Genomic DNA, 25,660 nt, shown 5'->3' with positions numbered 1-25,660 from the left:
CCGTGAGAATCATATTTAGACTCCCAGAATCGTAATAGAATCTGAAGTTCCAATGTTCAAGCAGGCTTTTGAGAAGCTGAGGTATCAAAGTAAAATAATGTGGAACTGATGGCTGGCAGCAAGAATACTTAGGAGGAGACTCTGTGCAAGCCTTTTTGAATAAACCTTTGGGGGACATTCACAGCTTCAACATGGTACAATGTTTAAGTGAAGGGTGGATAGTAAATATGCAAACAGACAATGAACATAAAGGATGACTGAAGATGATGAAACAGAGATCAAAGATAACAAATTCCGTCTTGGTGGGAATAAAGTTTAGATCCCCAAAGAGAAAGAAAATAACTTTCTGGAGCAGCAAGATGTCAAGCACTGTTTCCCTCATGACAACAATTAACCCTGTTGATTGTCCATGTAATATAAATAATCATGGCTAAAGACGTTGGTTAATGTCCATAGCAGATAATCTAAAACATGTGGTAACCTTTCTTTTTGTTAGAATCTAGTATATATAGTATCTATATCTACCTGTCCACAAATTGATTATGGATGACGGACAGAGAGAATGAAAGGGAGACAAGTGTTGTTCAACTTTTAAAATGAAAGCTACACGTTTGAAATTGCTGGTGATAGTCACCTCAAGCAGATGGCATCAAGTTATACATCTTGTGATCTATAAGATGTATTTAAAATGCACTGTTTTCTCAAATCTCTCTCCTACTGGACTGCTAGTGTGCTTGGAACTCTCATCTTACTCATGGTTCGAAGATTGCAGTCCTTCATAAAAATGCAAAACTGATGCCTGGAAATATAAAGTACCAGCACCCACGCAAGTCTTGAGCAGCTAGGAAACAGTCACCCTCTTGCGGTCTTCGATTCATAAGAGAGTTGGAAACAAATGATCTCTTGGGTCTCTCCTCTTACCAGGATTTATTCTGTAGTTCTAGAGTTCCATAATACGATAAACTCACAGGGGGATAAGTTTTGATAGAAGACTAGGAATCAGGGTGGATTCATAGCCTTAAATGCCACTTGGCACAGGAGGGGTGAAGGCATGATTCAAACCAATATAGGTGTCACCCTGAACTCCTCTGAGACCCAAAACGCTTTCCTGGTGAAAGGCAGGGAAGAGGATACTGCCAAAGAGTTACACCCCACAGCTTTGCTCCGTAGATGGGCATGATGTTAATGTATATCAAATGTTCACTGTCCTTGTTCCCTTCCGTGCCTAGTAAAGACCCTTTGAAAATGAAAGGCAGTGTGAAATCAAATAAAGCACTTGAGAAAACTATGCCTACAGGGGAACGTCGCACACAAGGACTTCCTCAGGACCTCGTTAGGATTTCTGCTCTCTCCCCTCTCCTGCAATTCTCCGTGATGTGTCTTCCCAGCAGCAAATCAGAATAGTTTATCCGTAACATAGTCATCCCATGTTCTAAAAGAGCAACACTTTGTACAAAGTATAAAGCCTATAAAAACCAGCACTGGTGCTTAAAGACACAAACATGTCAAATGGGACAGCGGGTAGCCACCTGGGTCGGTAGAGGAAGCAGCACCACCTGCAGCATTACGCGAGAGGCATTGGCAGGGGTCACCTCCACAAAATACAATTTTTAAATAAAACACCTTCCCTGACTCATCCTTAATGCCTAAATTCTACCTCCCAACAGCATTTTATATGTGAAATGTCACCCTCTCTCCAACCCCTCTATCTATTTCTCTGGAGGAGAGAAATGTTGGGTCTACAGTAACAGTTCTTGGGGTGAATTTATCCAGTTGGTTCTGAGTTTTATCTCAAAAACTGGTGTCTGGAGGAAAAGCATAATGGAAATGAGGAAAAGGAGTACAGAATGGGGCAGGGAGTGGGGGTCTGCTCAAAGAAAGATAACAGTCATAACAGTACTGAGAGTAATCATTGTAATCGTTCCAAAAATGTGCTCATGTGTTTAAATGCTTTACAGTTTGCCAAATGCTTTCACAGGCATCACTTAATTTTGATTTGGATTATATGAAGTAGATACAAGAGTTGTTTATTCACTTTACACATGAGATTTGCAGAGTAAAGAGTCTCGTCCCAGGTCACACTACTGATAAGCAAGTGGAAAACTAAAACTAGACGCCAGCTGTGGATCCTGCACCCACTACCTTGCTTTGCTTCAAGTACCACAGAGACTCTCTGCTAGAGGAGACAGATTTGGGAGTCTCTCTCAAACCACAGGATTAACAGGTTGGCTTTCCTTAACGACTCAGGGTTTCTTAGGGGTCAGGCGATAACTGATAACCCAAGGCTTGACCTCACACCGCCTTCCAAGGGCTCCAGCTTTCATCCTTCCCATGTTAGAACTGGCTTCCTTCCTCTCAGTCCTCAGGCAGAGAATAGCTCGGGAAGGGGAGAGGGAGGCGGGGAGGATCAGGCAGGAAGTTAGTCACTCTAGGCTCTCCTGCTGGATAGCAAACATGCGAGCCCTCCAGAAGCCGGGTCTCGTCTCCTCCACACAAATGCTCCCAGGGTGTGTGGGTTTGCATTTGCTTTCTATGGTGTTGCCTGGTGTCTGAGAAGTGTCTACAATTCAGCCACTAGAACAATCACCTCATTTCATCTTTCCCTTAAGTGAGTGAGGACTTCATTTTAAACCAGCCTGCTATGAAATCTTGGTAGGTCACAGATGTGATTTTGAGGAGCTCCAGAAAGTGGCCAAAAGTACTTCTGCTATCTGCTCCTTTGTGCCTAACAGTCATAATGACTGTTTTGCTTAAGCTTTGCTGCCTATTAAAATGCAATCCTCTCCCCTGCAATCAAATTGTAATCAGTTACCAGATGCTGACACTTTGGTATGAATGAGATTTTCTTCTTTAAAGCAGAGATCAGTACAGGAAGAGGGGGAGAGGAAGCCACGGAAAGGGGCTTAAATGATGCAGGGTTCGAGGCCAGCGACACTTCCCATGATGCCTGGAGCCACCCCAGCTCGCAGAGCCCCACTCCAGGCAAACTTGGCTGTGGACCATCCCATTTCCTCACAAACACCCTCGTTCCCTCTCTGGGCTGAAAACAGCTGCCCTGGTTTGCCTCTTCGTTAACTCCCCCCCACTCCAGCTACTATTTATCCTCACTTTCAAGCCGGTGATTCTCAGTCTTTAGTTTTGTAAAGTGTTTGGGGACCAGTAAAAAGGGAAACCAAAACAACTAAACATCTCTCAGCCTCCCCCAGTTCTTGCTGGAAGGTTGGAAACTGTTGCTACTATGAGACATCGCTTTAGGTTATACAAGCAGCAAGCAATAAAGAGCTCATACTCAACCCTGGGGAGAGATTTTTCCAATCATTTTCTCATTTCCTCATTGTCCCTGCCCTTCCTCAGCTCTCTTTAAACACTGTGGGGCTTACTCTGTCACTGACCTTGTCTAATCATATTGATTGTCAGCAATTGCAGTCTAACAGGAAAGCAAGTTGCTATGGTAATTCTTGTGTCTTAGGTCTTAGATTTAAAGACACAACGATCCTAAATGGAGGGAAATTGCTTGTGGTTGGTGACAGAGGAAAACATAATTAGATATACAAATTGTGAAATGAATATATTCAAATGGATTCTGAAATCGAAATCCGGATTTGATGTAATAAATTGGCACCAGAATTTCTACCAAAGGCACATTTGGTCAGAATGTTTTTCTTTTCCTCCAAATATTTACATTTTTTTAGAAAAAAAGAAAGAAAATGTATCGTGGGCAAGCAAGAAGGAGGTGGCTATTCATAGCTTAAAATTAGGTATGAGATCTGGGATGTTGCATTGTGTGCTTGAAAGAACATCAGCGTGGGAGTTGGCAGACCCAGGTTTTACTTCTCTTTAACTTGCTGTGTGGACTGAGGTAAATCACCTAACCTTTCTGTGCTTAATCATTCTTCACTGATAAACAAGATAACAGCTTTTGCTTCTCTCATTAATTTAGTCAATCAACAATCACTTGTTGAACAGGAAGCCTTGAAAATCAGTCACCATGGAGAAGACAACAGTGCAATTTCCTGTCGCATTAAAAGTTCCTTGAAGGCAGGAATTGTATTCTTTTGAATATGTCTGAAGAAGAGGTCTGCAAAGGAATTTAAGATTTGGTGCCCAATATACTAAAGCACTGTATAATACCTGTTCCCTCCAACTCAATACATTTGAAAGCCTGCTGGGTATGACGCCTGGGCCTAGCGCTATTGAAAGTTTGACAGGGGCCACAGTTCCAGCCCTCAGGGGCCTACAGGCATAAGCACAGCTAACGTGACTGTTAGTCCCACTATGACAAAGACACAAGGAGTGCAGGAGGGAAGCTCAGAGGAAGGCAAATGTCTTAATTCTGCAGCATTAGGGAAGGTGTCCTTGGAGAAAACTTTAAAGATTGCGCCTTAAAATTGGAATGGGTTTCCTTCCTGCTCAACTACTCAAATGTGAGGGTAAAAATACATGTTGAATCAATACAAAGCAAAGGACTTCAAAGGCTGCAAATGTCATCTGTCCATTCAGCACACATTTCTGGAGTACCTGCTAGAGGCACAGGTGACAAGCTATGAATACAACCAAGTCCTTGACCCTAAGGGATCTATAGTCACTAGACTAGACTTGAGAGAAAAATAACAACAATGATAATAAATATCATTTCTTTTAACACTTATTAAGCTTTAAATACTTAACATGTAATTATTTAATATTTAATCCTCACAAAGTTTTGCAAGATAAATACCACTGTCCTCATTTCAGATATGAGGAAACTGAGGCTCAGAGAGGTTAAGTAACTTTGCCAGCTTCACACAGCTTGAATGGGTCTACAAGTACTTGTATGGGTCTACAGTGCTAGCTCTGCTGTCTGGCTCATAATACAGATAGCCCCTCTCCTGGAACTCCGTTAGCCTTGACATTGTTTCTACAGCTCCAGCAAGGACACCCATATAACGGAATTTGACTGGATGAATGAAAATGCGCTCTTATCATCATAGGTAAAGAACATCTCAGCCTAGACCAGCACAATTATTAACTACCCATGTAATTACAGCTTCTTGTGCCTTTGTTATTTTATCTGTTTGAGAAAAGGGGAGAGGAGGCATGTACAAGAAAGTAAGTTCAGAAGATAACCACTGAAGTCCTTTCCTTCCTTTTCTGATACAGTGAAATTCTCATTTCAGTGGCATTACAAAAATAAGATTAAAAAACTTTTCCTAAAAGATGTCTTCCTAAAAGGATCTTCGTTACTTGAAATTATCTTGGTACAGGACAAATGCATATTTCACAATTAAATTACACACACGCGTAGGAGAACGAAGTGCCCCCTCAGAAGCTGCTGGAGTGAGGAAGGAGATCTGGGTTGTCTTCTTCTGCCCCACACAGCCAACGCCCTAGACCTTAACAGGAACAATTCCATCATTATTTGTTTTGCTACTCTCTAAGCTTTTGTTTAAACAAAGGTTTCCAAGGCACGGAAGAGGCCTGGACATATACTGAGCTAGGCTGATGATTCCCAACATCTTGGGTGTCCTTAACCAACTGAACCGAAGATTCAGCTTGGAAAAGAATCCACTTGCCTCCTCGCTTTCTAGAATGACCACATATTTCTCCAGGCACGGCAAAGTTTCATAAAATAGCAAGCTCTTTTTAAAAACTTCCTTTCTTTTTTCTGACCATACAGGTCTCTTTGCTGTAAAAATAGGGACACTTTCAGGACCATCGTGAGGCAAAGGAGGCCCTGGAGTAGGGCCTTCAACTACCATTTGAGATGGGACAGGGAAAACTACTGCTCAGAAACGGATATAAAATCAATTAAATATGGGGTTGATGAAATTAGGCCCCTGAATTTCTAAATTCAAAGAAATTCAGAAAAGGTAGCAAAGGGCAGGACGGATAACAGCTTTGCATGCAGGGTGCTTATGAGGGCACTAGACTCAAGCAATTCCAAAGAGGAAAACAAGACAATCAAAGCGACTCAAATTCAGAAGCAGCCAAATGTGAGTTCCTTGTAGTTCCTTCACTGCAGCCCATAAAGGAGACGCTCTTGTGCCGAGAATAAGAATTAATGAGGTGGAAAATGGAGGGGCATAAAGGCGAGAGTAATTATGAATTGCAGAGTGAAAACAGAGGCTGGAAGGAGGATGAAAGCCAGCTGGGGAAGGGCGGATTACGTTACAAGTGTGGCAAGGGTAGCAGAAAGGCACGAGAGAGCCCAGAGAAAATAACTAAGGAAGCTTTTGAGGGGCTGCTGGGTGACACAAGTGGACAGAAAAGCCCACGATAACTGCCTCCCTGCCCCCCCCACCCCTCACACACACACAGATTTGAGTTTCTTTGGTAAAGAGGCTCGGGATGTATGACAAGGAAGAAATCAACACTGGCTCACAGGAAGATCAATGAAGCCCTCTTTAAGCTGACCATAAAACAAACACTGTCTTCCGGAGTCTGATGGCTCAGGCGAGGGCACTTTCTCACCTTGTGCAGGGCTCAGAAAGGATGGCCCTTGGGGGCTACCCTCCTGTTGCTCCCTCCTGGGTCTGCCCACAGACCTGCTCGTAAGGGAACAGGTGCAGTTCCTTAATCAGGATGCTTCATGGCTCCCTTGCCCTCAGCCCGGCTTTTTAGAAATGGAAGCTGGCTGTCATGGAGGACTGCCAACAATGTGGTTGGCTGCCTTTTAATAACAGAATCATAGATATAATTAAAATCACTGCATTTTAGGGCTAGAAGGGACCCACGAGATCATCTGGATCAACAGTGTTGTTTTATAGATGAGGAACAAAGGCCCAGAGAAGGTAACTGATTTGACTCAAGGAAAGTGGTTAATTAGTGGCAGAGTCAGGACTAGAACTGAGGTCTCCTGACTCCAGTGAAGTAATAAAAACAACGGTAAGCAGCATGACCTTTGCATAACACTATGTGCTTTTTTCTTCCGGCGTGACATGCATTATTCATGTGATCTTCAATAGCCCTGCCAACTACAAAGGATCGAGTATAAAATGTACTGAGGGACAGAGGGCCTTAGCAACATCTTACAGAGGAAAATGGATCTCAGGGAGCTCCTGTGATTTGCCAAAGTGATGAAGGACTTGCTTTTGCCCACTGGGGAGACCTCACCTCATGCAGCTCCGCGTTGCTGGAGATTACAGAGCTGAGGGTTCAAATTTCTTAACCTGAGCACCCTCCCAGGGTCTGTGTGCTAATGGATTTAGTAGTCCCCATTGTTAAAAAGTTGTTCTTTCTGGCATGTTTTTTTCACGAAATAAGTGAAAAAGAGAGAAAAAAAAGCCAAGGGCCCATAATTCAATAAGGAGAAGCCAGCTGGTGTGTTCCCCGCAAGAGGCCGAGCAATTCAATCACAGGGAGTAAATACTGTGTCACCAAGGAACAGAGGTCTCTGGCTAAACGAGGTCACAGATAGACAGTTTTGAGGAGGGATTTTTTTGGTTGTTGTTTGTTTCCTCCCAGTTTGGCCAAGCGACACTTCTACATGACTCCTAACTAGCCAGCCAACAAAAATGTACTCAACACCTACTGTATATACCCATTTTTCAGCAGACGGTAGATGCAAAACTCATCCCTGCCCTGATGGGAGGAGCATTTGTTGAGCAAATACAGACAGGATGCTGGATGCCAGACTCCTACCTTAGGTATCAGAGTGGTTAGATGGCAACCACAAACGCCACAATGTCAGGGACCTTAAGAACAAGTTTCTTTCTTTCTCACCTAGCAGTCCGGGCGCTGCTCCCCAGCACTTGATTTAGGACCCCGAGCTACCAGCAGCTTCTCCCTTTTCAATCCTGGCCCCCAAGGTTGTCCCGGCACCTACAGCCAGGTTGGATGGGAGACAGAGCACAGAGGAGCACAGGAGAGGGGTTACACGCAAGCCTGGCACAGCACGCGTCACTTCCGCTCCCATTCCTTGGGAGAAGCCTTCACCCCTCAAGGCTATACCTAACAGCAAGATTGCCAGGAAACATAGTCGAGCTGTGCCCCCAGAAATAAGAGGGGGAAATAGACTGTGGTGGGCAGCTAGAAACCTCTTCCGTGCCATATGTTATATCCATAATTCTCATAAAACCCTAAAAGGTAGCTATAATTACCCCCATTGAAATAAACCTCATGGAGGTTAGCTAAGGTCACACAACTAGGCAATGATAAAGCTAGAATTTGAATCCAGGCCTATCTGGCTTCCAGGTTCATGCTGCCACTAACACGTGCATATGAACTAAGACACACAAGTCAGCAGATAAGACAAGGCCATTAGTGAGATTACCCATGTAGAACATTTAGCACTATGCCCGCCTCACAGTAACTGTCTAATAAAGGTTAATTATCACCGTCATCATTATTCCTGCAGCCTTGAGTTACACAGCTCAAACTTGCCGGGGTCCCGAACCTGCAGACAATTTACCCATCCTTGTGGGTCAGAGACCCCCTCCAGCCTTCCCACCTCCCCTTCTTTGTCCTCTGCTAAAGCTGGCAGCCCGCACTGAAGCCAAGTGACCCAATCAACGTCCCCTCGCTTTTTACCTGCCCAACCCCTTATCTCCCATCACTTAGAATTTAATGAATTCCTGTTTAAATAATTTCTGACAGGAATACGGAGTAATAAAGAAATTATCTACCTTTTCTAACTTCTAATGTCATTCTACCTCCAGAAAACCTCTTTCCCTTTACCGCTGCTCTTTCTCCCTCCTTCCCTTTTTATCATCCTCTTTTAATTCATTTTACCTTCCCTACTCATGGCTCCCAAGCATAAATATTCGCTACACTCCTGTATCCAGGCAGAGTAAACTCCAGGCCTTCACTTTTTTTTTTTTTTTTTAATCTTTGGCTGCATTGGGTCTTCGTTGCTGCACGCGGGCTTTTCTCTAGTTGCAGCGAGCGGGGGCTACTCTTCGTTGTGGTGCGCGGGCTTCTCATTGCAGTGGCTTCTCTTGTTGCAGAGCATGGGCTCTAGGCGCACAGGCTTCAGTAGTTGTGGCAGTGCGGGCTCAGTAGTTATGGCCTGCAGGCTCTAGAGTGCAGGCTCAGTAGTTGTGGTGCACGGGCTTAGTTGCTCCACAGTGTGGGATCTTCCCGGACCAGGGCTTGAACCTGTGTCCCCTGCATTGGCAGGCGGATTCTTAACCACTGCGCCACCAGGGAAGCCTCAGATCCTCACTTTCTACTCCACTCTTTTCCCCACTAGCCACTCCACTTTCTTGTTAAAAAAAAAAAAAAAAAAATATATATATATATATATATATATATACACACACACACACACACACACACATCCTTGAATCTACTCCAAATTTTTGAGTAAATCATTGGCCATTGGGACATTTAATTTGTTTGAAAAAATGTGATTCACGACCCACATCAGACCCAAATCCTGAGTCATCACATGACTGTTAAGAACCGCTGGTCCAGCGGAAATTGCAAAGAGCCATAATTATGATAATGATGTTGGGAAATGAAGGGATATTTGCAAGAAATACTAAAAAAAAAAAAAAGTAATTGAGAAGATTTAGAATCTGTTAAATGTTGAAAAGGAGTCAGAGATGACCCCAAGATTTAAAGCTTGGGTTGGTCCAATGAACCAATAGGAATGACAATGCAGCTGGTGTCTGGGGTTGCGCCTGGGTGGGGGGATGTGGTGGAGAATTGGGAGAGGAAAATAGTAAGCCTGCTCCAGACTAGTTGTCCATCAAGGGTATGCAGAACATGTAGCAGAACATGGCTTTGGCCATTGCAGACATGGGTCTCTAGTCTAAGAGGGAAACTTGTTCTGATGACATGTGAGGCATCAACAGAGAGGTTCTAACAGGGAAATCTAAAGGGATACTAAGACAGAGCTTGAGAAATGCTGACATTTAGCGAGGGTGTGAGAGGGAAAATAAAAGGTGTTGAATGCCCACTGTCTACCCTGCTCTGTGTTGGACATGCCTCTCATATTTTCTTCCACTTCTACTGACTTTGCACGCCCAACTTCCCATGCATGTTGCTTCTACCCAACTAAAGTGCAGACTCTTGGAAGGCAGGGGCACTGCTTTTTATTGTCTTACATGTTTTGCCCTTGCATAGAGAATGCCCTAAAAAAGCACTTACCCTATGAGTCACTGCTTGGGACTTTGATTTATCTGTAGAAGGTGAATTTGCATGTTGACATATTTTGCCTCGTCAGAACTCAAGTACCATGCAGCATGGAGGAAGGGGGCAGTATTTAGTTGTTTTATAGGCGTATTGCTGAGCCAAAATTTTATACTCTATTGGAAATTAAAACGATAACAACAAGATCTTCTGAAGTGGAAATAGTTTTCCGGGTCACTGGAAATATGGCCTATCTGATTTCTGCCATCGTTTTGAGGCCCCATGAATGGTGAGTTCATACCCTAGGTCGACTTCACTCACTGGCTCTGTGGCACTGGGGAAATTACTTAACCTCTGTATGCCTCATTTTCCTCTTCTGTAAAGGGGTCAAGGATGGTACTTCCCTCAAAGGGCTGTTGTGAGGATTAAGCAATTTAACAAATGTAAAGTGCAGAAAAATTGCTTGGCACATAAGAAGTGCATAATAAACGTTAGCTATTATGTCTGTGAGTTTTAGTTCCTTTCCTCATCTGCTGAGCAAAGCAAGGGAAATATTCCAAAATATAGATTATTACTTAACATTTTAAATTAAGACAAAACTAAAAATGGACACAAGTTTGTTGTTGATGAATTTAAAAGTGAAGGAGTTGAATTCGAGTCACTGAGGGTGCTTTAATTTCGGTTTCATTTGGGGACATCTTTAGAGCATCTTTAGCAGAGACGCACTTTGCCCAGGGAGAAGGAAGCAGATGGGACATGTCAGGAAAGGAAGGCACCTACCTGCTGCCACCTGGGGAAGTGAGAGGAGCCTATTGGCAATGTCCTTACCCCACCCTGACAACATGTCCCACACTCTGTACTGACCCTCTCCCAAAGGGACCAGCTTCCTTTTTAGATTAGGACTTCAGTGGTGGAGACATGCTTGTTGGGGCACCTACGTGCTCTGCCTGATTTCCTTTGTTGGCCAACAGACCAGATGGCAGGTCTCACTGTGGTTAAGACTCAGGATGGTGTTTGGGATAATGCCATGGCCTGGCTTAAGAATTTATATGATGTGTAGGCAGGATTAAGAGAAGCATTCCTAGAACACTTGCTCACACCGTTTTCCCCAGTTCAGTGATCAGCGAGCCCAGTATTTCCCAGATGCAGAGGACTTCAGTCCTAAACTCCACAGAGAGACGGAGGCAGGCACAGCGATATTTGAGTTTACCACGTGAGAAGCGTTGTGCTTTCACACATACCATCTTATTTAATACCTTTGACATCCTTGTGATGTAGCAATTATTCCCATTTTACAGACAAGGAAACTGAAGCTCAGAGAGACTCTGCTGTAACTTGCCACAGTTGTACAGCTAGTAAGAAATGGAGGCAGGATTCAAACTCAGGTCTCTATTGTAAAGTCTCCAGATCTGATCTTAAGGGAATTCTAAATAAGGGTGGGAGTATATGTTTGGAGAGATTTATGAAATTTACTGGAATGTATTTTCATGGACATTTTCACCCACCCTGTTCTGTATTTACTTAAGTTATTTGGCATATTTCCAGAAGAATTAAGGGAGTAGACATATGGTAGAAATACATATATATATATACATAATATATATATTATATATAACATATATTATATATATATACACACACACACTTATGTGTGTGTATAATATATAATCATGTATATAACACAATGTATAATACATATATAATTATGTATTATATATACTATATATGAAAGTATATTATTTATATATCTGTAGTTATATTTAAATGCAACATATCAACAATCCATTTTATTTTTTCTAATAACTCAGATGTAGACCATCAAATAAAGATAGTACCCAGTTAAGGAAAGCCTAGAATACCAAACTCGCTGAGTTAAAGACAATTGATAAAACCCAGAACCCATTTTATTCATCTTTAGAGCCCCAACGCGAAGCCTAGTACCTGAAATACAAAAGCTGCTTAATCAAAACTTGTTGAACATTGGTTGGATTAGTTCTTCACTCTTTTAAAAATTCACTCCTAGGCTCTGCAAAACCAGAAGCTTCCTTCTTGTGTTAGTACACATTTTGATTTGCAAATACTCTGTTTACTGCAAATTTTCAAGAACACAGCTTTATTGTGCAAGAGCAAAGGTGGAAAATCTTTTATAATCTTTCAAAGATAATTCACTCATTCAGCAAACACTTGGCTGGGAGCAGAAATACTAAGATGAAAGGCAATGTCACCGTCCTCCAGGAGTTCTTTACCTGGTGAAGGAGACAAACCAGAACGCAAACCCAGCGCGGTCTGTGAGGGCTATGACAGAGTGTGTGAGGGGGGTCCCACAGGGGACTCAGGGGAGAGAAGCAGTCAACAAAATTTAGTCTGAGATTATTAAAGACAAAAGAAAGAAATCTGATTCAGTGAGTATTAAAAAGATTTTAATGCAGTTGAATGCCCAGTTAGGGAGGGATATGTCAGATTTACTGAAGGAAAATGCGCTATGGAAGGTCAGGGGAGGAGGGAAAAAACGGGGGAAACCTGGTTGGAGAATATCTCCTATATCAGAAAAAAAGCAAAGACGATGTTTCTGTGAGTGTTTGATTTCTTATTACATCCTGCTCTCCAATTCTTAGATGTCGTTGAAACTCTAGGGAGGTCCTGAATTGCTGGTAACAGTTCTTCAGTTTTTCCTAATCCTACAAACCTGTAGGATCTCTGCTCTGAATGAAACAGTCCCAGCATTTGGCAAATGAGTGTCAGGTGAAATGGTGGACAAATGAATATCACTCTAGGATAGGTTGACATTTCATGCTGGACCCAGCTGAATGCTACATGCTCATTCTCTCCCTAAAGTCCCTCCTACTGACCCGACCCCCACCCCCAAGTGTACTTGTATATGAATACCACTTCATTGGCCAGAACAATGCAAATCTGGAGTAGAATTTGACTGTGGCTCTGAAACTCACTCCAGAGGGAACGTCCTGATAACCTCCAGCACCTCATGCAAGCACATCTCCTCTTCCTTCAAAGAAACGTGGAATTCCATGCACAGAAGAGATCTAACACCCAATCAAATGCTTCAAGAACTCCTACAGGCACACCAGTCATCTCTCCCGTTTTCTCCTCTATGGGTGTTTTGTCAATTCAAGGACCTCATCTGTGAGCCAGAGAGGAGCTGGGAAATGCTATGACCCGTAGGGGTAGAGCTAAAAGCATCCAGACTCTATTAGTCATCCATACATAGACCAAATCCATGTATGTGTCCCTTGCATGCTGTGTATTAAATGTAGAAAGATCCTTGGGACAAAACTCTAACTCACAGACAAGCTAGGCTTGGCCGTCACATACCATACTTGGGCATGTTGGCTACAGAAAGGGGGGTGAAAGACTACAGAAGACAAACTTCATCTCCTTTGCAGCTTTTCAGATGCTGTTTCTGGACCTGAAGACTACTTTTTCTCCATCTACACATCCACCCACTAAGCATTTATTGAGTACCTATCACATGCCAACGTACCACTAGATGCCAGAGATAGAAAGACAGATGGATAAGATACCACCCAGGAACTCAAAGTCAGGTTAGGAAATTAGACAATGAGCACCACCCCCCAAAAAAATAGCAATGACAAAACAACATGGTAATTGTTTTAACTGAGAAATGAAAGAAGTCTTGTGAGAATCTAGAGGACAGAAAAACTTCAATAAGAGAGTAAGGGAAGGGTTTCCAGAGGGGATAAAGGGTTTTTAAAATCAAGTACTTCACTCCACTCCTCCTCTTGCTTTTCCTACACACCACTGGCTGTGTGTTGGGGAGAAAGGCCTGTTAGGGTGTTACTACCATTCTTCTAAAGAACCTTGCAATCCAAAGTGTGATCTCAAGACTAGCACCATCCCTATCACCCTGAGGCATTAAAAAGGCAGAACCTCAGACCCCACTCAAGATCTTCCCATTGAGAATCTGCATTTCAACACGATCCCCAGGTGATTCATAGATGCATGAACAACTGAGAAGCATCGTCTGAGATGAGAGCCTCATCTCTGGAAATAAGCTTTCCACAGAATCAGGATCCCTCACCCAAAAAGGACAGCATTCAATGCCTACATTGGACAGTTCCCAGACTTTCTGGGCTCAGGATCTCTTTACATCTTAAAAGTTATTAAAGACACTGAACAGATTTTCTTATGTGGCTTATAATTACTGACACTTACGATTCTAGAAATTCAAACTGGGAAATATTTTGCTAGTCCATCTTAAAACAATAATAAATCTCTACATAATAACATAAATAACATTTGTTATGCAAAATAACCATGTTCAAAAAAATATTAGGGAGAAGAGTACCATAGTTTTTTACATATTTTCAAAACATTTTAACATCTTGTTTAATAGAAGACAGATGGATTCTTGTATCTACTTCTGCATCCACACATCAACTAGCTCCTGGGCTCCACTGTATGCTCATAGAATGAGTGAAAAAATTATATTTTAGCATGATTATGAAAATAGTTTTGACCACAGAGACCACCAGACCACACTCTGAGAGCCACTGATCTATCCCATCCCTAGAACTCTCCTCTTTCATAAACACTTTGCCTGTTGACTCTAAGCAAGCACTATCATACCCCGAATTATGCCAGTTGCTGTGACTTGTCACAATCGTAAAGAAAAGTCTAAATTGAATCTTTAGAGAAAGGTTTCTTAACTGTGTAAATTCTTCGGATGTAAAGATTCCACGTGCTCCTTTCCAAGACCAGTTGGGTGATCCTCACAGTTGCATATTATCTTAACCAAGCCAGGTTACCTCTGTTGACCTCACTGCAGTTAGTACTGGCTGCACTAACTCTAATTTACATAAGTACACTGAAAATGAAGAGAAGCTATGCATGGAAAAAAAAAAAAAAAACTTCGTCAATTATCAATACTAACCAAATGTAAGGTGTTTTTACATATTTTCCACAATACCTCTTGTTACAGACTTAACATTTAAAATGTTGACTTTCTGATTAAATTTTCATACGTATGAAAAACCAGACCTAACTAGTACCTCCTCTATTTTACGCCTGCTTCCATGTTCTATCTCCAGGTTTCTCTTGCTACTATTTTGTCTCATTTTTATTTCCTCTTGGGCTCCAAGAACCTTATTGCTCCAGTTTATTGTCTTAGCAGCCCAGGGAAATTTGGCCTTGCTCCTGAAGCAAACTTTATTTAAGACAGAAAGCATAGATCTAAAAGGGACCTTAATATCATCTAGACCAGTAGTTCTCAATCCTTCATGCACATTAGAATCACCACTGCTTGGAGAATTAAAGGGCAAAAAATAAATGAATAAAATAACACCAGAGTTTCACCCCAGGCTAAATAAATCCGACTCTCCGACGTGAACCCAGGCTTCGGAAGTTTTTTAAAGGTCCACCAGAAGATTCTAACGTGCATCCAGAGTTGAGAAACTCTGATCCTCTGACCTAGTTCAGCTATGCACTTTATAGATTGTGGAGAGGGAATGGGAGGTTGCGGGGAGAACAGCCAGGAGGGGAAGGAACCTTATCTAGAATCTCCAGGATAGAGCTAGGATTTGAACACCACCTTCTGGCCAGACAATATAACCAACATTCTTCCATTAGTTCTCTTAATTCAGAGTTCTCAAAACACAAACAAAACGGAATTTACTCTCCTTCCTTTGAATGAAAGACACTGTTTAAATAACTGTATTAAGGTATGTTTCATATACAATAAAATATATGCATTCATTTTAAAGTTCAATAAGTTAGGACTTCCCTGGTGGCACAGTGGTTAAGAATCCGCCTGCCAATGCAGGGGACACGGGTTCGAGCCCTGCTCCGGGAAGATCCCACATGCCGCGGAGCAACTAAGCCCGTGCGTCACAACTACTGAGCCCACGCGCCTTGAGCCTGTGCTCCGTGACGAGAAGCCCACGCACCGCAATGAAGAGTAGCCAAGCTGGCCGCAACTAGAGAAAGCCCGTACACAGCAACAAAGACCCAATGCAGCCAAAAATAAATAACTTAAAAAAAACCAAAAAGTTCAATAAGTTAGACAAACTCATGTTCCGACCTCCCCAATCTTGATATAGAACATTTCCATCATCCCAGAAAGCTCTCTCTGCCTCTTCCCTGCCAGCAACCTCCATCCCAGGCCCCAGGTGACAATTACTCTGATTTCTATCATTGCATATTAGTTTTTCTTCTTCTAGACCCTCAGATAAATGGAATCAGACGGTATGCTTTCTTTCCTGTCTGCATTCTTTCACTCAGCATAATTTTTTAAAGATTCAACTCTGTTGGATCGGCAGTTTGTTCCACTTTATGGATGAGTAATATCCCACTGTATGGATATTCCACAGTTCATCCATTGGGTTGGTCCCAGTTTGGGGCTATTACAAATAAAGTTGCTATGGACATCTGTGTACAAGTCTTGGGGAGGGCATGCATTTTTATTTCTTTTGAGTAAATATACAGCAGTGGAAATATTAGGCCCAGCGTGGCCCTGGGAGGCAGGGCATGTAGAAGAAAGTGTTCCAGCCCGGCAGCCAGCCACAGCTGGTTCTGCATACAGATGGCGCTGCTTATTAACATGGAGATTAAAATACTGACTTCACAGGCATGCTAAAGGGATCGGAGACAATGTATGTAGAGTGGCTGGTAAACAGTAGATACCTAGTCAATGACAGTAGAAATAACTAGAAGCAGAACTGGGTTGAACTGGAGAAAGATCCCTGAATTTTCCAGTGAGGTTTGTTTCCACCACTGCACGCTGTTCACCTCCCCCCAGGCCTCCTCCAGCCAAAGGTTCCCTCGGCCTCCATCCAACCCCAGTACCCTCTCCTGTCCTTGAAGCTGAGGCCATAAAATATGAACTGCCTTCTGAAATAATTAATTTAGAAGTGTTTCTTGGCTAGTTTGTTTTAATCATTTTTAGTTCTCTTTGGCAAAAAAAAAAAAAAAAAAATCCATATAAGGGAACGCTTGGTACATGAATTCAGTTAAGGCGAAATGCCCACCTTTTAGGCAGTATTAGGCTGAGATATTACCGCAAGGGGGCGACCAAACCTACCAGGACCTGTAAGTGAACCTGGAAATAGCTTTTGGACAATATGGGCCTATTTGCATTTAAACTCTCTGTCATCTAGTGCTTTCCTCCATGCTTATTTCCTACCTGTGCAGCTCTTTCACTTGACTCCTTTAAGTGTTCAAATAAATGTCTCATTTTTCAAGGTCTACCACTCCTTTCCTACTCCTTCTCATTTCTGCACCTCCCAGTACTCTTTCCACGTGAAGGACGGAGGAGCAAAATAAATGCCCAATGGCCAACATGTCCTATTAAATACACACATGTACACACCACCCTCATCTATGTTCAACTATGAAAACTGTGAAGACCAATTCACCTTACCAAATGAATCACGAAGGAAGCTACCCTAGAATAAGAGGTGCTTTTCTCTCACAAAATGTCTCCGCACTCATGGGGGAGTGTGAGAAACGACCCTGCCAACCTCTGAGTTGACAGGCCCCGGATGTTGCCAGCTCCCCTCCCTGAGCTGACCGAATTCACAATCATACATCTCCTCCCTCAACAGGCCCTCTCCCTGCCCTGCCCTGCCCTCCAGGCCTTTCCCTTGATCAAGAGCCTTTCTAGAGCTTCTCAGCTAAATCCCAGGCCAGCAGACAGCGCTTTACCTCAGCCAATTTGAATGCACGCTGCCCGTGAGATTTTCTGAGACTCTCTCAGCTGCCACGTTGAAACTGCATGAGAGTCTTCCTCAGGAGGCCTAATAATATCGTGTTTCACCTTTGAGCCCCTTCATAAACATTAACTGATTAAGCCACCCTTCTCTCCTCATAAGCTCTGGGCTTCTGCAGAGGGGACTTCATCCTCTACTCCCCTCAGATTACTCCAGGAGGAAATAAGCTGGGATCTGAAGGATCTTTTCTGGGGATTTTAGGCCAAGACAACATTAATGCCAAAGGTCTTGGAATAACAACCGCCGCTTGGGTAATGGCATGAATGTTTCTTTAAATGAGACTGAACTGAGGTTCTCATCTCCCAAAGCCAGATTAGCAGAATGAAGAACTTGCCTCCATGGTCTAAGGCAGGGTCACTGAACTACTACGGCCCATGACACAAAATCCAGCCTGCCGCCTGTTTTTATGAATAAAGTTTTACTCGAAAAGAGGCATGCTCATTGATTTACATGATATCCATGACCACTTTTACACAACAATATCAACTGAGTGGTTGCAACAGAGACCAAATGATCCACAAAGCCAAAAAAGAAAAAAAAATTTACTGCCCGGTCCTGTAGAAGAAGTTTGCTGACCCCTGGTCTAGGGAATTTAAAGTTTGTTCTCATCCCGCATAGTCCCTAAATATCTTTAATCAAGTCTCTTTCCCTCTCTGGGCCTCAGTTGCTACATTTGTAGACTGAATAACCTCTGACCTGAATCATTGCCTTGGGTTTATTCTCTCATTGTTCTGTAAGTATTACCATCTTATTTGTTAGCTTTGCCTCATCATTACAGCTGACTTCTTTGTGAGCAGCAACAGAGTTTTGTGTGTCTCATGAATCATTGTAGGCACAAGGCTCTACGCTGAGCTCTAAATCCACATCTGGAGTGTGACTGAACGGACTTGAATTATATTTCTTTCTTTGCAGAGAGATCTCGCAGAATGATGTCTTGGAAGTGATAGAGGCAAATGTGTTCTCCAACCTGCCCAAACTACATGAAATGTAAGCAAGAACCTGTGGGGTTTGCTCATGGCTGTTCTCGGCCATAGCTTTAAAGTTCACTTATATTCCTGGGAGGCCCTGGCTCTGCTCTGCCCTCAGACCCCTAGAATTTCATTTTAAGATGTCAAAGTCAGTCCGAAAGGCACTGTCATGTGTCTCTGCCTGGTGATCCAGGTCCCATTCCAGAGCTTGGTCTTACCCTGCTTCTTCCCTCCCAGAATTTCTTGCGTAGTAGACTCAAGAATCTAGCTCTGTGACTGCAAGTACGTCCACCTCATCCTCTCATTCAAATTTATTCCACAGTCAAAGCCCAAAATAAATCCCCCATGACGTAGCTGAAGATGGGCAGTCTTAGTTTGACTCCATATACGCACCATGAAACCTTGGCCAAGGTACAAAATCATGCTAAGACTTAGTTTTCTTATCTCTAAGTGAGAATAATAAAATTGCATGCCTCACAGGATCACTGTGATGAATAAATGAGATGATAAATGTTAAATAGATCTAACACATCAACCAGCATACAGTAAGATCATAACAATCCTTGGCCTCTTTACTACTCCAACCAAATTTACTTCCTCTTGTTGACATTCTAGTTTTACATACATGCCAGTACTCACACAGATCCACCTCTGTTTCATACCAGTCTCTAATTACCATAGGTTATCAAAGCCAGAAGAGACTTCACAGACAATCTGGTGCAAAATTTTCCAAAGTATATTCTGTGAATCATTAAACACTTGGAAAATTATTAAGTGCTCCAAAAAAGGAAAAAAAGTCTATGGTCAAATAAGGTTAAGTTGGACAGATGCACTTACTATGGGAAAACTCAGAGCCTGTAATATGCGAATATACACTTGGAATCTCCAAGAAGGATATCGTATTAAGAGTTTCTCAGCTAATGTCACTGGAACGGTTTCTCTGTGAAGCATTGATTAATATCTCACAAAATTCTCATGGAGCACAGTTAGGAAAGCCAGTGACCCACTTTCCTAATTTTACAGGTGAGGAACGAAAGACAGAGAGAAGTTGTGAGGCTTGTCTGGTCACCCAGACAAATCCGCAGCAGGATAAGGACTTGAACATAAATCTCCTGACTGTTTCGTATCTTTTTGAAAACTTTTTAGCGCTTGTCAAGCATATATACATACCCACACACGCATGCATAATTCATATATGCATACATACATCCATATGAATTTGTTTAGGAATGACAGTCTGTCCATTTTGGCAGACCTCCTTCCCTTTTCTTCTACTCACTCCGCCTCCCACTCTCATTCTTCCTCGTTGTCATTAAGCCTCTGCAACTGACGCCTTGCCTCCCTCCCCTCATCGCCCCCCTGCTCCTTCCTTCCTTCTCACTCTGCTTGGCCTTTCCTTACCCTAGTTGGGAAAAGAGATCTGACCAGGGTCTCAGAACCCACAGAGAATATCAGAGAAGTGAACCAAAGGGCAGCTGGCCCTCTGGGCAAGGTCAAGCAGGCGTCCCTCTATGCTGTTCAACGGGCAGTGGAGCTAATGGGATGGCTCTTTCATCTCTTCCCTGCATGGAGAGGTGCTCACCCCCATGTAGCACTGACTGTACTTAAAATGATTAATTACCTGGTACTTGGATCTGGGTAGCTACAGGTTACTGCAACATTAAAGCTAATGAAACAGGGAGGAAGTAATTAACACAGAGCATCTCTGCAAATATACATTGATCTAGCAAGATGGGGAAAAGGCAGCCTCTCTCTGTCGGAATCCAAATGTGAACATGCCCACCTCCAGACCTGCACTGTGTCCAGATCAGGACACAGTGCAGGTCAACCTGGGGCAGAAGCCATCACCTCCCATGAGCTGTGAGAGAGCAGCCTCAGTTTGCAGCGTGAGGGGACTCACTGGCACATTCCCAGCTGCTGTCTGCTGGGGCTGCACAGTGAAAGCCAGAGACGCCCACTGGTCCCCCCCCCGCCCCCCCCCACCCCCGTCTTTGTTTTCCTTTGCCCCTTCACTCTCCTTTTCTCTAATCTCCTTTGGCTCTTCAGCCTTTTTCCTTCCCACCCTCTTTTGTTGTTTTCCATGCCCTTCTCTCTTGTCTCCCAACCAGACAAAAGCTCGTTTCCCCCATTAGTCTTGTCCCTACCCCCTTAGCCTCCTCAGACCCTGGGAGATCCTTACTGGTTCAAGACTCAACTGTGCTCAGTGAAAATGACTCACCCAGTCAGCGCTTTGTTTGTCTCTGATGAATACGTTCCAGGAAGACTTCAGTGGTGAGAGTTACATGGGACAGGGTTAATATTTTGTTTGCACAGTTTAGTATAGTAAAAGACACCGCATGTATGCTCAATTTTTGTTGAAACGATGGCTGGATGAATAGATGGATGGATGGGTGAATGACATTAACATACTCTTTGCATAATGTGAAAAACACCATAGCATTCCTTACTGTTGAGGTCACGTGCATGTTCTTTCCTCTTTTACAGTAGAATTGAAAAGGCCAACAACCTGCTATACATCGACCCTGATGCCTTCCAGAACCTTCCCAACCTCCGATATCTGTAAGAACTCCTGTATTCTGGTGCCCGCTCCATGATCAAATTGTGCACTCATATTTTAGCAAAATATCCATTTGCAACTCTGGGGAACAACTGCTTTTAATCAAAAATGTGGGGCAGAAGTGGAAGTGGGGAGACACTTGCTGGTGGATTTTAGTTTAGTTTAATGAGTGAATTCCACTGACATAATTGCATTTTGTTTTCATTTACAAAAACAGACATCATAAGGAATGCCATTTGCATTAATGGGATTGTCACAAGGACCTCTTGCAGAACTCAGTCATAATTTAGTGTTAATGAGATACAGCCAAAATTTCCGCTAGCATTTATTAGCTTGTGACCTTGACCTCAAAGACATCGTCTCTCTTGTTCTGCATTTAAGCATTTTTTTCTATGATAGATTACAGTGTTTTACATTAAAAGTTTTGGTTAATAATAGACATGGTATTTTTATCAGCAGAGAGATTCCTGGTGTTTGAGCTTTATCCCTTGGGCCTGCCTCCATTTGCAAAAACACTGCTCCTTCCACTCAAACAGCTTTCAGATTAGCTGAGGGCTTGTCAGAGCCCTGAGTGCTGTGATGGGGCCCCACAAAATAACAGATAAGAATTTGACCTATGGAGTCAAACTTTCTGGACCCATTTATGAGCTACGGATCACAGGCAAGAATTTAACCTCTTAAAGCCTGTTTCCTTGTCAGGAGAATGGAAATCATGATGGATGTGTGTCTGTTATCTATTAACATTATAATAACGCATAACCACTTACTCCCAAAAGACAGTTTTTAAGCAACAACAATGTATCATTTTTACCTGTCTGTGAGTTGATCAGTGGAATGGTTCTGTGGAGCTGGACTCTGTTGGCCTGACCGCAGCTAAGCTCACTCATGTATTTGAGGTTAGTTGGCAGGTGAAGTGGGTGCTGGCCGCTCTGGGTGGTCTCGGTTTGGGATGACAGCTCTCCACCAAGCGGTGTTCGTTTCTAGCCAACTCACACAGGCTTGTTCACATGGCTGTCCTGGGGTTCCAAGAGAGAGAGTAAGCTTGCAAGCCTCTTGAGACCTAAACCCGGAATTCGCACACCATTTCTTCTGTTGAATTTTATTAGCCAAAGCAATTCATGGGACCAGCCGAGGTTCAAGAGGTGGAGAACCAGACTCCACTGCTTGATGGAAAAAGCTGCAAAGTCACAAGCCAAGGTGTGTGGATACAGGGAAGGATAGGGAATTGAGGCCATCTTTGCAATCAATTTAAAGCATGTAAAAAGTTTTGCACAGTTCCTGTGACATCATAGTAAATGCGCAATAAAGATTAGCTACTAGTGATATTATGACTCTGTCCCTAACTTTTGATCCAGGAGACCTGGAGTTAGCAAGTAAAATAAGGAACACGGGGCCATTGTGGTTTAGCTCACTGAATGGAGGCTGACTGAGGGAATAAAAGATTCAACAGAACAAAGTCCCTATGACCTGGAACTTCTGCTGTCTGATAGGAGCCCCAGAAAGGATCTGAGAGAGAAACAAGGTCTTGCACTCCTGAGTTCATGTCAGAGGCAGGACCAGCTTCACTGGCACGCAACCAGGGCAGTCTCACGGGGCTCCATGCTCAAAAGGCACCCACACTCAGAGGGCCTCGCCCCAGGTATAATAATCTGCTGTCGCCATCTTGAAACACTTAAACAGCTTTGAATGAGGAGCCCTGCATTTTCATTTTGCACTGCACCTCACAAATTATGTAGCCACTCATGCTCAGAGGTCAGGGTTATGACTGACTCAGGAGCCGTGGCTCTCTAGATGGACTTTGCTATACTCTCTGCGGAATCTAACCTGGGTTAGGTACATAGCAGTGGAGGAAATCTGAGGTAACAGAAAAGGCATGGGCCTTAGGATTAAAAAAAAAAAAAATCTGGGACCTCATCCTGACGCCACCATTTACTCTTGGGCCAATCACTGGATTTCTGAGAGGTGCATAGCTTATAGGACTCTCAAGTGAGGTTTACATGTGAAAATATACTGTAAACTACAAACTGCTCAAAAACATTAATAAATGTACTAAGTATTTGTAGGATACTCTCTCTGGCCAACCAGTCAAAGTCTACAAGTCCACTCTCAGAAAAAGTCCAATAAGGGTTTAACACAGAGTTATGGTGGCCACTAAGACCTTCAGCTTTCACCCAGAGTGTTTGGCATGAGTTAAAAAAAAAAAAAAAAAAAAAAAAAAAGGACTTTGGGACATGCGTTTACATTTAATGGAGCAGTATAGAAAAGAAAAAGAAAAAACTATATATGATGTCAGAAGGACTGGATTCCAGATGGGATGCTGTTATTTATTCATTAGCTAGATAACCATTACCTTCTCTAAGCCTCCCTATCTGTAAATTGGGTGGTTGTAAAAACTAAATAAGATTATGCCTGTAGAAACATTTTGCAAGTTATTTTTAGTGTATAAACCATAAAGAACTATATAAACATAAAATTATTAAAACTACCTATTACCCAGGTGGTTTCCTTCATCCCTTCTTCTTTTCTTCTTTCCCTCCCAATGGCCATCCTTCCCTTCCTCCTCCTCTCCCCTTCCTCTTAGAAAAAGTCTGAGTGGAATAGGGGTGGCCACAGAGCCTTCAATAGCAGAACAAAAGCACATTAGGACATGCAAAGGGACACCCCTATTCACAAACTGTCACATGTGGCTCATGAGAAGCGCTCCTGCAGAGGAGAGATTCAAGAAGAAAGGGACCCCCTCACTCACACATTCCATAGCTATGATGATAACAGCAGGTCTGAGAATGGGGGGCTGGGAGCAGGTGACCAAGGGATAGGGAATCGTTGCAAAGTTTGAAATCAAGAGCTCCAGCATTTGACCCTATTATTAGCCTGCACCTTGTGGCCAGCACCATTTGTTCTTATTAATAAGGACCCTCAGCCCTCCCTCTAGGGGATGAGGGCTGGGGAGGAACTTGGGAGGATGTGGGCATGGAAGGCACAGCCCTGGACTGAAGGGGGAACTCTGGCAGAACAGAGGGGACAAAGCTCCGACTTTGACTCTGGAAATCTGTCATCTGTCATCAAGTCCAGCCTCCCCTTTGTGTCCTTTTCTCATTTTGAGGTGTTCAGTAATCCTCAGGCACACCTGGCTCCCCCATCAAGTCCAGACAAAGCTGGAGGTGACCACTTCCAGCCACATCTGTTCCTAAGAGGAGGTTATCATTCTCAGAGTATCTGAAACATGCTTTCTAACTGGAGAAAGAAAAGAACTTGTAAGCGGTTTAGAGGAATTGTGTCACTGTTAAATGATCCTCCTCCCTGGCTCTGAAAAATATATATACTTACATAATCCTACAGAGTACGAAGTCCTTTCACATCCACTGCCATGCTGGTCTCCATCAGGAAGTTGGGACGAAGAGCCGTCCATCTTAAGCCTTTGGACTTATTGCCCAGGGTGGACTTTTCCCAGCTGCACACTCCTCCCGGGATGCAGCACAGGCTGACCCTGGGAACTAGAGCAACTTTGCACTCCAAAAACACTCTACCAGCAAGACATCTATTCAGGTTTCTCAGACCGTGGTCCTTTGAAGTGTTTTCCAAACTGCTAAGAGGAATCACCTAAATTCAGAGTCGGTCCTCTAACCTAAAAGATGATTCCGTGGAAAAAAAAAGCCCAGTTAAGCTTCCTTCTTTTTCCATTCTTATTTGTGTCTGAGCAGCGGTCATGAACAGCTTCACAATCCAGCAGCCAGGTAGAGGTGGGTGGCAACGGTTTCAGATATTCTTGGGAATGATGAACTACTTGCTTCAAGGCAAAGGAGAAACACAAAATGGATGAAGGAATCCAGAGGGGACCGGTAGGATGGAGTAGTTGTTTATTTCCTTAAACCAGGTTAAATGTTTATCACCACAGCCAGCAGAGCAGGAAATTACAGGGGGTAGGGGTGAGTTGTCATTTGACTTGAGAAGCCTAAGCGCTGCGTACACACACACACTTAGAAATGTTATTCTGAACTTCTCAGCCTTGATTCCATTTCATGCTGATCATTTGATGGCACAAATTCAAGACAACTAGAAATCAGCGTTCTTCATTATTCCCTTCATCCTTCACTGAGGAACCTGAAATGGTTAGTGGGAGGAAAAAAAAAAAACCTCATGAATAAAGAAATGTACTTTGACCAGAAGAATATACATCAAAGGATTCATCTGGGTGGAGTTTTTCAAGTCAATATTGTATTTGCAAGCAGTATTTCTTTCTTTACCACTCTGCCTTCCTGGAGCTGACCTTTTGTGTATGAAAGATTATCTATTGATCTGTAAATAAGGTTTACACAATATTCTCTTGCCTTTGCATCCTG

The 25,660-nt window shown here is 43.1% G+C and overlaps 1 protein-coding gene across 2 annotated transcripts in view; it reads left to right on the top strand.

Annotated features, from left to right (window-relative positions):
* The window catches only part of FSHR (follicle stimulating hormone receptor), a 164,682-nt gene that overhangs the window by 95,867 nt on the left and 43,155 nt on the right, over positions 1 to 25,660 (top strand). For both annotated transcript variants that reach the window (XM_068564189.1, XM_068564188.1), the window contains exons 3-4: positions 18,708 to 18,782; positions 21,248 to 21,322. In XM_068564189.1, the coding sequence (XP_068420290.1) occupies positions 18,708 to 18,782; positions 21,248 to 21,322 (150 nt within the window). The remainder of the gene's footprint in view (positions 1 to 18,707; positions 18,783 to 21,247; positions 21,323 to 25,660) is intronic.

The sequence above is a fragment of the Eschrichtius robustus genome, chromosome 15, assembly GCF_028021215.1.
Source record: "Eschrichtius robustus isolate mEscRob2 chromosome 15, mEscRob2.pri, whole genome shotgun sequence".
Lineage (NCBI taxonomy): Eukaryota > Metazoa > Chordata > Mammalia > Artiodactyla > Eschrichtiidae > Eschrichtius > Eschrichtius robustus.
This window is presented reverse-complemented; position numbering and strand designations above follow the sequence as displayed.